The following is an 18,350-nucleotide window of genomic DNA, read 5'->3' as shown; positions in this document are numbered from 1 at the left end:
AAAACCCACATTATATAGATCCCATGTGAGGCAGACATTTGATAAAAAATTTAATAAAACTTTTGAGATTTCGTTTTTCAGTCCATGTTCTTTTGTTGTAGCATTGCCAGTTCAACTCCTTTTAGCTCCCATTTAGTTCTGTTTTCACGCCCTGTTCATATTTTTATTTTCCAAAAAAAATTAGAAAACTACAGTTAAGAACATGAGACAGTCGGAAAGGGGAAGTGGTCATGTTTATATTTCAGGAAACCAAAATAGCCATAAGCCAAACCAAATCCATGTAAGAGAAAAACAAGCCCAACATTTGCTAGGTAATAATTCATTTTATCAACCATAGATTCAGTAACCACACGTCACACGTAAGTTCAACAACAACCATACTTGTCCAAAGTAAAATAGGATACAAATTATGCATATAGCCACCCAAATCCAATACAAATTATGCAGATCATTATTACCATATCCAACAGAGCAACAATTACTTCGCGTTCAGAACTTCGATCTCAAAAACCAGAACCGAGTTGGGCTGAATACCCCATGCTGGGAATCCACTAGGACCATAAGCATAGTCAGGAGAGCACTGCAAAATTCATCACATATATGTCAGTTCATGAAACAAGCCGTCCAATGGGTAAACACAAAAAAATGTTCGACCTAATGCCTTTAACAACTAGAACTTGCAGTTTTGTATACTGTACTAAAGTACTTATAATAACAAGGCTGAATTTCGGTTATAGGGACAAAAACACAATGTCTGTATTTTAAAGAAACAAGGCCAAATCTCAGTGCAAGCCATAGGTATCACACGGAAAGTCATAGCAGTGATGGCACAATTAAAACTGCTGCTGAGATACACTAGCGGGTTATTAGCAAAATCTTATTTAAAATAGTAGGAGAGGCACAACAACTAAACCAAAAGGTCAGAACATTACCCGTAACCGAGCAACTTCTCCAACCTGCATTCCCAGAACGCCTTCATCCCATCCTGAGACAGAATAAATACTCCAAATGAATTAACAACCACAAAACCATTTATGCCACATCTTAATATGATACAACAATTGCCACCTCAGAGAAGCAATGCCCAACTCTAGGGCATCTTAAAAACATTAGATTTGAATATAATTCTGTATTAATTGTCCCTATAACTGATTCACCAGTACCATGCAACGTCATACAAGAAAAAGGATCAAACTTAATATGTAAGCAGATTTTAAAGGTACATCAGACCACATTACTACTAATGTGCACACGTATTTCATACCTCTGTGTAGTGTTTCGATTATGGGAAAAGAAATTTTTTGATACTTTTTCCAAAATTTTGAGTAAAGTAGTACTTGAAGGATGGATATTGAAAATGAGTCGAACAAAAATTAGCAAAGGTGCATGTATTTGTTATCTTCGTATAACGAAAAAGGGATGATATTTTACATATATATTGTAAAAGTAAATGGAAGACTGAGAAACTTTACTGCCTAAGATGATAATAACAGAGCCACTTTTCTGTTAATATAACTGAGGTAAGGATGTCTTCCAATCAAAATCGCAATTCATACAAGTTTGAAAAAGTTGGAGAATATTCGCATTGAAAAATCTCTTCCAATATGAAATAAAGAAATTAAAAAGGAACGCCTGCTCATCACAACAATGCTGAGAAGGTAAAATGCAGTCAAATGTCACAACGAAGACCTTTGAGCTCTGATCAATTTCAGTGTCATAGGTTGCAAAAGATTTCTCCATTCATCTTCCCAACAAACTAATATCATGCTCCTAAGGAGCACAAACTCTTCTAAAAATATGGTGTGTCAGATGAAACACTTTCAAAATAGCTTAGAATCTTGTGATAAACTAAAAATAATGAAGATTTATGTCTAATAATTCCTCCTTTAGATTTTAGAAATTAATGTTAATGTTACATTTTTTTATTGTCTTTAAATGAAGCAATCATACGTATGACAGCTAATAAATATATAAAACTATATATTTTGTATATGTCCTACACGTGTCGTGCCTTGCATGTTGTGGAAAATTGCCATGCCAATGTGTATATATTGTGTTCGTGTACATGCTTCGTAGTCACACATGGCCACCAAAAGAACTTGGAGAACAAGTAATTATTGAGCCCAAGCAAAAAGCCAAGACGTATGTATCTGGCTTCTAAAACTCATTAAACCTGTCTTGAACAAAGTAAATCAGCCCACAACCAACAGCACATGCTGGCAGCCACCTTTATAGGCCAAAACACAAAATTAAAGAAGAAACAAAAGCAATACTATAAAATTAAAATAATTAACTCCTAGGCAAGATAGAACTCATATGAGTAAAAATCTTGTCAAATAACTATAGTATGGTTTCCCCTTTGTTTGTAATATACTTCACATACTTTCCCTGCATAAGATTGCATCAAATGTCGATTTTTTTTATCCCAGCAATATAGTGTCATATTAGAAAAACAGAGAGAGAGAGAGAGAGAGAGAGGGGGGGACTTTCAGGATAAAATGTCTGGCATTGTTACAAACCTATAAACTCTTGTGAGGAACCAAAAAAAAGGTATAATCCAACAACCACAACCATACATCCAAAAAAAACAAAAACAAAAAAAAAAAACAGAAAAGTAATATGCAAGTCAAGGAATACTTTTGTATCAGGTAAACCAGCATTTTTCTTAAGAGCGCAAGTAAAATCAATAATGAGAAACAATCAGAATCATTAACACATATCAAGTCATATCCTCTACCATATGGTAAATATATACAAAATAGAACTAGATAATGGGGAAAGGGTTTCCAGCTGAATATCATTTAAATAGAAAATTATTGATTACAGTAATAAACTTTACCTTTAATAACAGAACCTTGGCCAATTTTAAAGGTGAATGGCTGCTGCCCTGCGTCCTTCGTGCTAATGTAGAAACAATTGACAGAGAGAGTATTAAGATAAGAGAAGGAGGCTACATAAGCTAAACCTTACAAACTTAGGTTTTTTATTTAAAAAATAAAACCCAAAAAAAGAAACTGAAATTAATAATAAGTACCTCCAGAACTTCTGAGAAAGATTACCATTTTTTCCTGCCAAAAAAAAAGGAAAAAAAAATGAACACTATAATATACCCATACATATACTTGTCCAAAAAAAATGTACACATATTGATGTAGTGTGCAATAGGGGAAGAGAATAAAAAAGAAGAAAAGGAGGAGAAGAGGGAGGGCCACAGCCTTAACATAAACAGTCACAGTCTTCAATACTCAATACTATTCCAAAACTGAATAATACAATGCAAAGCCTAATATTACAGGTCATTAATCCTAATTCAAAATAGGAAACCAGATCCTGATAGAAAAAGAAAAAGAAAACAAATTAATAAAGCTCCTAACCAAAATAAAGTTCCTAATTGAACTCTAATTAAACGAAATTAAAATACTAAAATAATAAATAATAAGGACAAAATTATAAAATCTGCTTACAAATGTGTCACACCACATATATAAATCAATTGTCTAATAAAAAAACTAACATGAAAAAATCAATAGACCAGCATTCATCGATGCCATGTTTTGGATCTAGGATTTGTCAAGGAAAAGATAATGAAATTACTTGTGTTTGCTCATTATGTGGAACAAACAAAAGAAGGGAAAAAAAACTAATTTTTTTAAAGAAATAAATTCTCACTTTCTTATTATTTTCTCAGCTCAATCTACCAACAAAAGTTCATATCCTTTTTTCCTTTTCTTCCAAAAATCCTAGATCATGCACAAAAATTGTACATACATACACGGGCAGATGTTAGAAGGGACAAATGAGGCATGGTACTTGCCCCAACAGAATTTTTTTTTTTCATTTTTTGCAATGTTTTGTTTCTTTTAATTTGTTTTGTATGTGACACATTGTATATCCATTAAATGCCTCAACTGAGTGTGTACCTAAGTCCCCAGTTCGGCATGCGGGAGTGGCAGCAAGACCGTGAATTTTTAAACTTTGTAAGATTGAGAGCACCCCAAGAGTGTTCATATTATACATGTTATTATATGATTACCTTACTATATAATTAGATATATAATATTTAGTTTTCCATATTAATCAAAAGTATAAGCTGGCACCGGTGGAGTGCTGTCTTGTGATGGGCTTGAAGTTGATTGCAGGTTCAACCCTTCTTATTTACAATTTTTTAATACACTTCAAGTTTCAAGCGTGTTCCATTGAATGTGCAGCGTTATAATTGCTAGAATCACGCCAAATCTGCCACTCAAAAGGGACTACGAGGGTTGGAATAATTTAATTCACGAATTATAACTGGGTTAGCGAAAAAATTTCCAATTCACAAATTTGGCAAGCAAGCAAGACCCTCTGCTAATGAATTAGGTGATTTAGGCGTGTACTGCACAACCAATATTTGGCCAATCAAACAGCACTTGCAACGATTCTTTCAGCGCTCTTTACCCCCTATGTTACTTCACACGTGGCATGGTGAATCTCATTATTTATTAATGTAATACGTACCACATATACAGTGTGGAAACTAGTATGAGCTGAAATAAAACAGTAATTAATGATTGGTTGGTTGTGTATATTGAGAATGACATTTAATAGCATTCCAAATGAAATTATCATGCATTATTTTCAAAATACAAAACATCGTAGAGGTTATTTGTAAATCAAATTCGAGTGTTATCAAAATGCTATACAAACTAATAAATCTTACCAATTTTTTATGAACGGGTGTTTTATGCAATAAATAAAACTCAAAATCTGAAATATCACCACTTTAATAACGTAATAAGGCGTTGTTTGATTAACAGGAATAATAATAAAATGATTAATAATCCCCATGAATTAGAGAAGGATTTGTTATCCAATCAAATTCGTGACATAGCCATTTATTGTGTATTCATTTTATTTTTTCTTTTCTTTTCTTTTCTTTTATACTTGAAATTATAATCCCAACCCCTCTCAATATTCGCTAATTTTGTTAAATTGAATGTCCGCTGTACATGTAATACGGTTAATAAAATTTGCAATCAAACATAGGATTGTGAGTCCATGAACTAACAATCTCAATCCTATGCTATAATACTACTAATCAAACATGTCCTAAGTGTCACATCAATAAGTAAAAAAAATTGTAAGGTTGTTAGTTTGTATAACATTACTCTATCAGCCTACTAATTCAAGGAGAAAAGGGCAAAAAAAAAAAAAAAAACAAAACAAAACAAAACAAAAGAGAGAGATCAATTTAACTCCTATCTATTTTGGTTAAATTTGTTTGCGAATAGAAAATTAGCTAAAAAGCCAAAAACTAACACAAAAAATCAACCCATTCTCTCTATTTATTTTATATAAGTCTTTTTGTAAATAATTAAAAAAAATAAATTTCTAAACAAACCCTTGGATGAGAGAAAAGAAACAATATCATCAAAATAAAATTTTATAAGAGTCAGTGTTTTTATTTTTTTCCTATATCTAAAGGAGCAGTTTTGGTATTATGTAAAATAATAATCTGTTGTTTTATTTTTTCTCCAAAATTCAAAATGAGGGTTTTAGAAGAAACCAATGTCTCCCATATTCAGTAATCCAAACAGATGATATGAACTAAGAGAAACACTTTTCTTTTGTTTCTGACTGTTCATTCTTCATTATCAATTAGGAAATAATTTCGTGTATGATTCTACGTAAGTTTTTTTGCCCTAATTGAACAAAAACCATGGATCCATCCCTGTAATCCATAATCATATATATATATACATATAATACACACAAATGCATATATATACATACATATTGGCTTGAGAGAGAGAGAGAGAGAGAGAGAGAGAGAGAGAGAGAGAGTAACCGTAGCCGGTGCAGTGGACGGTGACGCTCTGACCGGGGACAGGCTTGGGTCCGGTTCCGGCAGTGATGACTTCCTTTTCGACTCCCATCTCTGAATCTGTCTGATCTCTTTTGCTTTTGCTTGCTCAGCTTAGGGTTGAGTTCAATACCGATGAATTCGCTAATGGCGGATATATATATATATATATATATATATTACTATTCAAGTTAAAAGATAAATCCATTATCTAGATCTTTCGTTAACAATTAAATATTTTTTAACTATTAATTAATCATCTTTTTATATATCGGAGTTTTTTACAAGAAGTTAAAAAAGTCAATTTTTTTATTTTTTTTTTTTTTTCAAAAAATTTATCAAAAAAGTTAAAAAGTCAAAAATTAATTTTTTATCAACTTCTCAAAACACCCCGTTATTAGGTGAGTTTAAAAACTAGCATGTGTAGGGTAAGAATAAAAATAAATAATACTACATCAATCTCAAAATATTAGTCCATTATCTTATTTTTTATTATCTCAAAATATTAGTCTATTTTCAAAAATTAAGGACTAAAATAATATAAATTTCCTATTTTATCATTTTTTTTTAAATTCATTAACAATATAAAAAATACAATTATGATAATTAATCTTCCAAAAAAAATTTTACTATCAAATGATAATTTTGAAAAATTATTATTTTTAAAGTGCAATAAGTGTATTACCAAAAACAAATTGAATTCTCCAACATGAACTATTATTTTGACACAGAAAGAGTAAATAAATTATTCTTTATTTTGTATTATAATATAATAATTTTGGATTAATTACATTTTATCTCCTTGTGATTTAATCGAAAAACATGTCACCTCATTATACTTCACAAATCGAAAGTGATTGAGACCCCCACCCACACCACCCCCCGCACACTTAAGGGTTGGTGATTGGAGGAAAAAATAAATAAATAAATAAAAACTGACCAATCACAGGCCAGAGGGAGTCGTGGGGGTTCAGATCATTTTTTCTTTAAAAATATACACATAATCATCCTACGATTTGGAGTGAATTATAAAGGGAAAATTCTATTTCCAGGCACTACATTGTCTTTGTGCACATCCTTTCTCACTTCACTCACTTAGTAATTTGATTCTTAGGCATTTATCTCAATCCACACACCCCACATTCCAAATATACCCATTTAATAAAAAATGTGTGCACACCCTCATATTAGCCTACACAAATATTCGTTGTCGTCGTGCTACGCCGGCAGGGCCTGCCATGATTGATTATCCTGTACTTGATTTGTTGTAAATTGACCAGTGTAGTCCAATACACAATCAGATTGAACCTCACTTGCTTGAGTGGATACTCTCTACAAAAAAAATAAATAAATAAATAAAATAAAGCCGAATGTTTAACATATTTCGGAAATTGAAATTTGAATTATTTAATATATTTCGAAAGGTAAGTTTCGAATGGTTTAATATATTTCGGGAGTTGAGTTTCGAATCATATTTTGGAAGTTAAGTTCTGAAGAAATTAATTTTGTTCGATTGTTGTTTTTTGTATACTATCTATGCATTCGGCACTAATTTGCTGAATGGTGATCGCAAACAGAAATTACGTAAAACAATTTCTTAGCAAAAAAAAGTTACATTTTCATCGCTACATTGGTTGTTTTGCATATCCTCCTGGTTTTCTGAATTGTTTGGCAAATCTTCCATCAAGTTTTGTTTGACAAACAATGGTAACCTAATGAGTGAACAATGGAAGAACATTAGCAATGGAGTCTAGTGCGTGAGAAATAATGGAGGAAGAAGGTAGGCAATGAAGTGTATGAGAAATAATGAAAGAAGAAGGTGGGCAATAAAATATGAGAAAGAATGGATGAAGAAGGTAGCAATGGAGAGTGTGAAAAAGAGTGAAGTGTATGAGAATGAGTGTAAATAACGTATGCAATGGATAGTGGATTTGCACAGAGAGCTTTTATAAGAAAAGAGATGTGGTGGTAATCTCTAGTTTGGATGTTTAAGTGTGTGGATGGATGTTTATTTTGGTCATTTTTATTTAAAGATAAATTTGTAATAAAAATAAAGTTCGTTAAGTGTGTGAACAGAGACAATGTGGTGTATGAAAATAGAATTTCCCATTATAAAGTCTAACTCCATTACTACTTTTGATAAAAAGTTAGTGTTACCTTTATTTTCTTCTCTAATTTTCTTTTCCATACCACCAACACTATAACTCTCTCTTTGAAAGTAAACCCAACAAGTCACTCCTTTGTTGCCCCAAACAAGCACTAACACTACAACTTTCTCTCTCTAAAAGTAAATAAACCCAACAAGCCACTTCATAATTGCCCCAAACAAACAAGCACTAACACTACAACTTTCTTTTTCTACAAGGAAACCCAACAAGCCACTTCATGGTTGTCCCAAACAATCACTACCTCCTTCCTATCACCTTATGCAACCCAAACAACCATGATACAGACCCCAGTATCCCCTATCCCCACACGTGGGGGTTAATGATTGGAGAAAAAAAAATTGGCCAATGACAGCCTACTAGAGATGCTGGGGGTCTCTCCCAGTGGGGTCCTAAGCATTAGTGCAACCCAAAATGGATTTTATCTAAACAATGTTTACCATTTATGAAATTTGTGAAAATGAAATATTTTCCTTGTCTTTTTTTCCCCTTTTATTCTCTCTTATTTTTTCTCAACTACCCATGGTTATGTGTACCTATATATACAAATGTGTGTGTATGTAATGATAAGTAGACGATGGAGAATGGTAGTAAAAGAAATAGATAGTGGAAAGGGATGGTGGTTTTGGTGGCCTAGTAGTTGTCGAACTACCATTGAAGGCCATAGTTTCAGTGGTGGTAGTCTTAGATGTTGTAGAAAGTGAGGGCGAAGGATATAGAGATGACATAGAGGAGATGGTAGGTTGATCTGTGCAGTGTAGCAGCAGTGAATGGAATAAAGAGAACGAGAAAAAAGAAAAAGAAGAAGAAATAAAATAAAAAAAGGGCATAATCGTCATTTGCTCAATTCATTCTTGTTCCACAAACTCAGTTCAGTAGGTTTTAGGCACGCACTGTTAGTTTTAACCGAGTCTGTTACTTTTACATTGCACTCCAAACTACAAGAGGGTTAAGTGTACATTTTTAAATTACAAGAAAATAATGTGTTATCAGCCTAAGTCACAATGGGGTAAAATGTAATTAACCCAATAATTTTTTATAAAAATATACCAAAATTTGTCATGCGACATGAGAAGGTTTGAACACAAATCCAGTGTTAACATATATAATAATATAGATAAATAGATATAGAGTGCACGTGATATCCATATTATAGGAAAAATTTGTTAGACAATCTTAACTGTATTTAAATAAATAAATTATGTTTGTGTACTAAATAACAAACAGAATACAAAAGAAAAATAGGAAAGGAGAGAGAATGTTTAATTACAAAAATCAAACTAGAAAAAAAATTAAATAAATAAAAAAAGATTTTATTTTGTTACAAAAACAAAATCAAAATCTGATATAAATAATAATAAAAAAACAGAAAATAAATAAACAACTTACTTGATTAAATTCTTGAACAATATTCTGATCAAGTCTAGTGTTTGATACTGTGTCTTTAAGACAGATTCGTCCTCTCCACGGTGCTTTCAGAATATGGACGTCTATCTCCCAGAATAAAATGATCAATCAACGAATAAATGCAGCACTACAATTTATTTGCACAACGAACACACTAAGTGTTTACACTCTTTCTCACAAGAAAATAATGTAACAATATGTAGAGAATAGCTGCAAAATTATTTGGACGGAAAAATTGAATGAAAACATTAAATGAGGGCTAGTCTATTTATAGATGTAGTGGCACCCTTTTATTTTGAATGGAACAGGTAGCATACCTGTTTGAACAGGTACTGAACCTGTTGGGTTTGAATTGATACTGTTGGGGTTCAAATTTGAATTTGAACAGAAAACAACCTGTACAGAATTCCAACGGGTTTTTTGAAATTTAAACAGATTCAATTCTGTTCGGGTGGAAAAAAATCGGACCCAATTTTGAATTTAATTTTCGAAATTCAAATTCAAAAAATTAGAATTTAATTTTAGAAAAAAAAATTCAAATGTTTTTTGCCCAAAAAGATAGTTATTAGGCCGAACAAGCCCAACACAATCTCACACCACGCACCCGCGCCCAAGCCCAAGCCCAGCCCAGCCCAGCCCGCCCGACCAGACAGACGGATGGCGCGCGCGTGTGGTAATTTTTGGATCCAATAGGTCTAGCCCATTTTGCCCATAACCTCCCTCTCTACAAAACTTGGGTGCCCCTCGTGGCCTACCCCAAGTTCTAACTCCAAGCCATATAAACCCATTCAAAGTTTCCCACCAAATCAATGTGGGACAAGCCATTTATCAAACCTTAAGGAATTTTCACTTAAAACTCCATTTCTATGGAGCTCACTTTGGCTTCAATTTCTTATTCACTTGATAATGGTTTTGAGCAACCAAATATACCACGTGAATCACAACGAGGCATAGAATGCGTTACCACTTAGACCCGCCAACTTTAGCGCATGGGTCCCACTTAAAAATTAGACCAAAGTTAAGGAAAAAATCTATTTTTCCAGATTTTTCCAAAACCATATTTCTAACAATCCCCCACATAAATGGAATTTGATAACAACGGAAATGCAACAATATGCAGAACTTGTCGAAAGAGTATAAATCGAAAATATCTTGCATCAGGATAGGTAGCTTTCGGCCTTGAACCTTCCCTAATGATAACCTATTGGACTTACTAGCTAACCAATGGACGCGATGCCTTGAATTGTTCAGCCATTTCTGTAAGCCAAGACAACATATTTCACACAAAATATCTTCTGACACATCGTGGTTCTCATAATTTGTGTTCATTTTTGTAACGCCCCAACCCTTCACATATCATCGATATTATCTGCTTTGGCCCACGCCCGCACGGATTTGTTCTTCCCAGTGGGTCACCCATCCTAGAACTACTCCAGCTTAAGCACGCTTAACTGGGGAGTTCTAATAGGGATTTCACCACCTGGGAAAAGGCCTTGATGCTATATAAGGGTCTAAGTTTTTACTTTTATAGCCCAGGAACTTCCCCTCCATTCTCGATGTGGGACACCGGGGCCTTACAATCCACCCCCCATAAGGCTGCACGTCCCCATGCAGTAGCCTGCCAGCTCGCAAGCCCGCCCACATGCACCGAGAGACGCCAGGGGCCCACACTCGGTACTCCGAAGAGTCGGCTCTGATACCATTTATAACGCCTCAACCCTTCACATATCATCGATATTGTCCGTTTTGGGCTACGCCCGCACGGATTTGTTCTTCCTAGTGGGTCACCCATCCTAGAACTACTCCAGCCTAAGCACGCTTAACTGGGAAGTTCTAATAGGGATTTCACCACCTGGGAAAAGGCCTCGATGCTATATAAGGGTCTAGGTTTTTACTTTTATAGCCCAGGAACTCCCCCTTCATTCCCAATGTGGGATACCGAGGCCTTACAATTTTGGCCTTAAACGCTCCTGGTTGTTTATGAGTGCTTCTAGAGAATTTAGCTTCTTCATTCTCATAGAACCGGTGCCAATTTGATGCTCATATAGGTGATTCTTATTGTGAGTATCTCCTTATACTTGTCTTGATTTTATGTCTAAATCAAGATATAAGTAATCATTAAAAGCTAAGCTTATCCTTAAACCCCTACATACAATACATGTTGTAGATATCACTCTCACCATAGGAATGGGTAAGGAATTTTAATCCCTTGGTGATTTTTAGTAAGCCGCGCATACCTTAGTTGTCCCTTTGAACTTAGGCCTCATTTGGGAACCTTCCCTTTTAGCCAAAAAGCCAAAAAGTTACTAAATTAGCCAAAAAGTCATCCCAAACATACTAGTTTTTTTTAGCTCATATTTTAGCCAAATAACCAAAAAGTTACTAAATTAGCCTGTTCCCAAACGAGGCCTTGGTTCTTGGGATCTCCAGTCATATAAGTAAGGTTACCATTATGATGACTTTTAAGTAATAAGCTTTAATCCCATCCCCTTCGATGAACTATACACTTGCTCTTTTGTTAAACCTTTTATTAACGGATCCGCAATATTCTCTTTAGATTTTATGTAATCTATTGAAATTATTCCATTTGAGAGCACTTACCTTACGGTATTATGTCGACGACGAATATGTCGTGACTTACCATTATACATATGATTCTGTGCCCTGCCTATTGTAGATTGACTATCACAATGAATGTAAATAGCTAGCACAGATTTTAGCCACATTGGAATGTTTTCTAAGAAGTGAAGAAGTCATTCTGCTTCTTCTCCTGCTTTGTCTAAAGCAATGAACTCGGATTCCATTGTAGATCGTGCAATGCATGTTTGTTTTGTAGATTTCCAAGAAACAGCAGCACCTCCCAGAGTAAATACATATCCACTAGTAGATTTTGAATCTTTAGTATCTGATATCCAATTGGCATCACAATAACCTTCGAGTACTGCTGGATATCGAGTAAAGTTCAAAACACGATCACGGGTAAATCTTAGATATCTAAGAACTCGAATGATCGCTTTCCAATGGTCTTCTCTGGGATTACTAGTGTACCTACTCAATGTATTGACTGCATAAGCTATGTCAAGACGAGTACAATTCATTAGGTACATTAGACTTCCAATGATCTGGGAGTATTTTAACTAAGACACCGCATCACCTTATTTTTTGATAAATAAAGACTGATGTCTACAGGTGTTCTAGCTACATTCATATCATTCTTAATAAATTTACCAAGAATTTTCTCAATATAATGTAATTGAGATAATGCATATCCGTCAAATATTTTAGTAATTTTCATTCCTAATATAACATCTGAGACCCCCATATCTTTCATATCAAATCTTCTATTCAGCATTTGCTTAGTTGATTTGATCATATTCCGACTGCTTCCAATGATAAGCATGTCATCCACATAAAGACAAACAATGACATATCCTTAGTCAGTATTTTTAATATAGACGCACTTGTCACATTCGTTTATCTTAAACCCATTAGTAAGTATAGCATGATCAAATTTTTCATGCCATTGCTTAGGTGCTTGTTTTAATTGATAAAGGGATTTTACAAGCCGACAAACTTTCTTTTCTTGCCCCGGCATTACAAATCCTTCAGGTTGCTCCATATAGATCTCTTCATTTAGATCATCGTTTAAGAAAACTATCTTAACATCCATTTGATGTATTTCTAAATTAATCAATGCTGCTATAGCAATAAGCATGCGAATAGATATTATTCTTGTCACAAGGGAATATGTGTCAAAATAGTCCAGACCTTCCTTTTGTCTGTAACCTTGTACTACAAGTCTTGCTTTATACTTGTCTATTGAACCATCTGCTTTCATTTTCTTCTTGAATATCCATTTATATCCAAGAGGTTTAGATCCAGGTGGAAGATCCACCAATTCCCAAATATGATTTTGCATAATGGATTCAATTTCATTATTAACAGCCTCTTTCCACAAAGGTGCTTCAGGACCTGTCATTGCTTCCTTAAAGCTTTGAGGTTCATTTTCTAACAGGTATGTCAGAAAATCTAGACCAAAGGATTTTGATGTTCTTGCTCTCTTACTTCGTCTTGGTTCATCATTAGTTAAATCCTATTGGTCGAGACCATTACTAGTCTCTTCTGTTTGATTTTCATTAGTCTCTTGACTTTGTGTACAATCATAAGTTCTTTTCTGTAAACATAATTCCTGTCCTTTCTTGTAAGAAAAGACATGTTCAAAAAACACAACATTCCTTGACTCTATAATAGTGTTCACATTTATATTAGGTATTTCTGATTTATAAGTCAGAAATCAATATGCACTACTATTCTGAGCATAACCAATAAACACACAATCCACTGTTTTTGGTCCTATCTTAGTCTTTTTCAGAACAGGAACTTCAACTTTTGCCAAACACCCCCACACTTTTAAGTATTTGTAGGAAAGTGGTCGACCTTTCCACAAATCATAAGGAGTGTTGTTAGTTTTTTTGTGGAGTATTCTGTTAAGAACATAATTAGCAGACAATATTGCTTCCCCCCACAAGTTCTGCAGTAAGCCTGAACTTAGTAACATGGCATTCATCATTTCTTTAAGGGTTAAATTCCATTTTGCTATGGAGAATAAGGTGCTGTAGTTTGATAAACAATGTCATGTTGTGCACAAAATTCATTTAATGGTGCATCATATTCACCACCCCTATCACTTCTAACCATTTTAATGGTTTTTCTAAGTTGATTTTCAACTTCTGTTTTGTAGAGTTTAAACATTTCTAAGGCTTCATATTTACTTCTAAGTAAATAAACATAACAATATCTTGTGCAATCATCAATAAATGTTATGAAATACTTTTTGCCTCCTCTAATTTGAACAAATTTAAGATCACATATATCTGTATGAATTAATTCTAGAGGTTCGGTTTTTCTTTCAATCGATTTAAATGGAGCCTTAGTTAGTTTTGCTTCTACACAAATCTTACATTTGTGATTAGGATCAATTTCAAACTTTGGTATATAATTCAAACCAATTAATCTACGCAAAGCATCAAAATTCACATGTCCTAATCTACCATGCCATAAATTCGACTCAAGAATATAAACAAAAGATGTGTTATTCTTATTAATAACAACTTTTGGTACAACCGTCATTACAGTCAATTTGAAGAGACCATCACTCATATATCCTTTTCCAACATACATACCACTCTTTGTTAATACAAATTTATCAGACTAAAAAATAAGCCTAAAACCATTTTCATTTAACAAAGAACCACAAACTAAATTCTTCCGGATGTCCGGTACATGCCGTACGTTGTTGAGGGTCAGTTCCTTCCCTGATGTCATCTTTAAGATCACATTTCCTTGTCCAGCCATAGTAGAAGTAGAAGAAGAAGAATTTCTCATAAAAAGTTGTTCACCATTTGCAGTCTCATTGTAGGTAGTGAACATCTTCTTGTCTGCATAAATATGACGAGTTGCCCTAATGTCAACCCACTATTCCTTAGGATTTCCAACCAAATTAGCCTCAGACGCCACAGCAAAGAGGTTAATGTCATTTACCCCGTCAGATATGTAATCTAATTCTGTCACATTGGCCTGATTGGTGGTCTTCTTGCTTGTACTTCCGCGATCCTTTTTAGGGCGGCGGCATTCAGAAGCTTGATGTTCAGTCTTGCCACAGTTATAGTATTTTCCTTTGAACTTCTTGTTGCCATTGTTGTCGCCTTGTTTAGGACCATCTCCAATAAACTTCCTCTTTTTATTATCTGGTTTGTGAACTTATTCAACCACGTTAGCCTTGGACTCAATGGGATTTTTCTCATTCCTCTTTTCAGCCTTTCGGTTATCTTCCTCAATTTTCAATCTTACAATTAATTCATCCATGGTCATCTCCTTACGTTTATGTTTTAAATAATTTTTGAAATCTTTCCAAGCCGGTGGTAACTTTTTCACTAAAGCAGCAACTTGGAAAGACTCGCTAAGAGACATACCTTCAAAATGAATATCATGCAAAATTATTTGAAAATTTTGAACTTGAGAAATTACAGTTTGGGAGTCTACCATAACGAAGTCCAAAAATTTACCGACAACAAATTTCTTTGTGCCGGCATCCTCTTTCTTGTATTTTTTTCTCCAAAGAATCTCACAATTCTTTTGCTGACTTCAGAGGGCTGTAAACATTATACAGCATGTTGTCAAGGCCATTTAGGATGTAGTTTCTGCACAGTAAATTAGAATGCTTCCAAGCATCTACAACGGCAACAACTTGCTGATCACTTTCATCCTCTCTGAGTACTGGAGCCTCTTCACCGAGAAATCGAACAAAATTTAGAGTTGTAAGATAAAACAACATTTTCTACTACCATCTCTTAAACTCAGTACCATTAAATTTTTTCCGTTTTTCTCCATGATTTATTGAAACTTGAACATAGTTCTGGATAAGGATCGAAGTTGGTGTTACAATTGGAGTACCACTTCCAGTTGCAGTTTCAATTGCAGTAGCCATAATATCTGATTACAAAAATCAGTAAAAACCAAAGCACAAATTAATTTTCTAGTTACTAAAACCAGAAAATAAATTATAACACAAAATAATTTTATTTTCCTTGTTACTAAAACTAGAAAAATAAAATACCACAATAATTTTCTGTAACACAAATTAATATTCTGCAATTGTTAATGACACCAGTATATCACTACTAGTTGTCAAAGAAAATATACAGTATATTACTATCTGTCAAACAGTATATTACTACTATTTGTTTTCCAACCAAAATATCACTTTGTGAAAACACAGAAAATTAAATACAATGAAGGCACCAAAAAATGATCTATCTTAAGATTGTTGGACAGTCTTCACTATATTCAAACTAGAAATAAAATTAAATAAATAAAAACAGATTTTATTTTGTTACAAAAATAAAAACAAAATCTGATATAAATAATAATAAAAAAACAGAAAATAAATAAATAACTTACTTGATTAAATTCTTGAACAATATTTTGATCAAGTCTAGTGTTTGACACTGTGTCTTTAAGACAGATTCATCATCTCCACGGTGCTTTCAGAATATGGACGTCTATCTCCCAAGATAAAATGATCAATCAACAAATAAATGTAACACTACAATTTATTTGCACAACGAACACATTAAGTGTTTACACTCTTTCTCACAAGAAAATAATACAACAATCTGCAGAGAATAGTTGCAGAATTATTTGGACGGAAAAATTGAATGAAAACATCAAATGAGAGCTAGTCTATTTATAGATGTAGTGGCACCCTTTTATTTTGAATTGAACAGGTAACATACCTGTTTGAACAGGTATTGAACCTGTTGGGTTTGAATTGGTACTGTTTGGGTTCAAATTTGAATTTGAACAGATAACAACCTGTACAGAATTTCAACTGGGTTTTTTGAAATTTAAACAGATTCAATTCTATTCGAGTGGAAAAAAATCGAACCCAATTTTGAATTTAATTTTTGAAATTCAAATTCAAAAAATTAGAATTTAATTTTAGAAAAAAAAAATTCTAATGTTTTTTGTCCAAAAAGATAAGTATTAGGCCAGACAAGCTCAACCCAACCTTACACCACGCACCTACGCCCAAGCCTAGCCTAGTCCATCCGCAGTAATTTTTGGGTCTAATGAGTCTAGCCCATAACCTCCCTCTCTACAAAACTTGGGTGCCCCTAAGGCCTGCTCCAAGTTCCAACTCCAAGCCTTATAAACCCATTCAAAGTTTCCCACCAAATCAATGTAGGACAAGCCATTTATCAAACCTTAAGGAATTTTCACCAAAAATTCTATTTCCATGGAGCTCACTTTGGTTTCAATTTCCCATTCACCCGATAATGGTTTTGAGCAACCAAATATACCATGTGAATCACAACGCGGCATAGAACGCGTTACCACTTAGACCCGCCAACTTTGACGCATGGGTCTCACCTAAAAATTAGACCAAACTTGACGAAAAAATCTGTTTTTCCATATTTTTCCAAAACCATATTTCTAACAAAATTATCTATCAATGTGTGATTTCTCAACAATAATTATTGATTCGTGAAAAAATAATAATTTTAATTATTAAAATTTATAAATTTTATCATTAATTTTTTTAAAAAAAAAAATTACAAACAACCACTAAATTGTTAATCCCCATAATGAATGAGACGTTATCAATAATTTTATTTTATAAACAATAAAATTATCAAATGTTTGGTTTAGGTTTTGTTTGGCAATTATTAGAAGAAGAAAAAAAAAGTCCCCTTTTTTAAATTTTTTACTTTTAGTGAAGTATATTAAATTTTTATCAAATAAATAAATAAATTCTGAAAATTCAATTAAACACATCTACTGCACTTAAAATTCTAATGCACAATGGTGAATATATTCACATCATTCAAATTCTCATACACCAACGCATTTCAACATCTGATGCCAGATGACATATAACAAACACAAATATATTCAAAATTAAGGGAAATTTTTTTGTGGGTCTAAATATGACATTGTAATAAAAAAATGTGAAAAGATGGTTTGTCATAAAGAAAACAAAATGAAAGGGAAAAATAACATTTATTACATTAATAAATGTAATATTTATAATTTTATAAAATAAATAAACCTTTTTAAAAATAAAACAAAAACAAAACAAAATCTAGTGAATTTATAAGGAGGAAATTGAATAAAGAAGAACACCAATAAATGTTTGAAGTAGTTGGACAAACAAACTAGATCCCTTATCTTATTTCTCTCATATTTTGTGTCTCAAATCTCGTCTTTACCATCTGGTTTTGATCGTATGATAGTGTTCATGACAGAAAAGATAGAAAATCCACTCTCTCGTCAGAAATAAGAAACTTGCAAAACAAGGTGAAGGTGCTCCCAACATTTTTTCGTAGGCCATGGAATTGCGGTAGGCATGCCAGAGAGTAGCGCCATCATCGGAA

At 33.3% G+C, this 18,350-nt stretch overlaps 1 protein-coding gene across 1 annotated transcript; it reads right to left on the bottom strand.

Moving 5' to 3' along the window:
* Positions 1 to 303: 303 nt before the first annotated feature.
* On the bottom strand, positions 304 to 6,070 carry FKBP12 (FK506-binding protein 12). The gene is made up of 5 exons (XM_028224918.2): positions 5,828 to 6,070; positions 3,035 to 3,068; positions 2,840 to 2,901; positions 933 to 985; positions 304 to 580 (listed from the first exon to the last, which is right to left on the bottom strand). Exons 1-5 carry the CDS (start codon positions 5,913 to 5,915, stop codon positions 479 to 481), a joined length of 339 nt encoding a protein of 112 aa, XP_028080719.1. The 5' UTR covers positions 5,916 to 6,070; the 3' UTR covers positions 304 to 478.
* Positions 6,071 to 18,350: the final 12,280 nt, after the last annotated feature.

Source organism: Camellia sinensis, chromosome 12 (genome assembly GCF_055761805.1).
Source record: "Camellia sinensis isolate YWXY chromosome 12, ASM5576180v1, whole genome shotgun sequence".
Lineage (NCBI taxonomy): Eukaryota > Viridiplantae > Streptophyta > Magnoliopsida > Ericales > Theaceae > Camellia > Camellia sinensis.
Note: the sequence above shows the minus strand (reverse complement) of the source record. Positions and strands in the feature narration are given on the sequence as shown.

Excerpts from the sequence above, each read along its gene's own strand:
- FKBP12 (XM_028224918.2), bottom strand. The coding sequence starts at position 5,915 with ATGGGAGTCGAAAAGGAAGTCATCACTGCCGGAACCGGACCCAAGCCT. Across the intron at positions 3,069-5,827 it reads CGTCCACTGCACCGGCTACG|GAAAAAATGGTAATCTTTCT; the intron begins GTTACTCTCTCT and ends TTTTTTTGGCAG. Across the intron at positions 581-932 it reads GAGAAGTTGCTCGGTTACGG|TGCTCTCCTGACTATGCTTA; the intron begins GTAATGTTCTGA and ends TGAATTTTGCAG.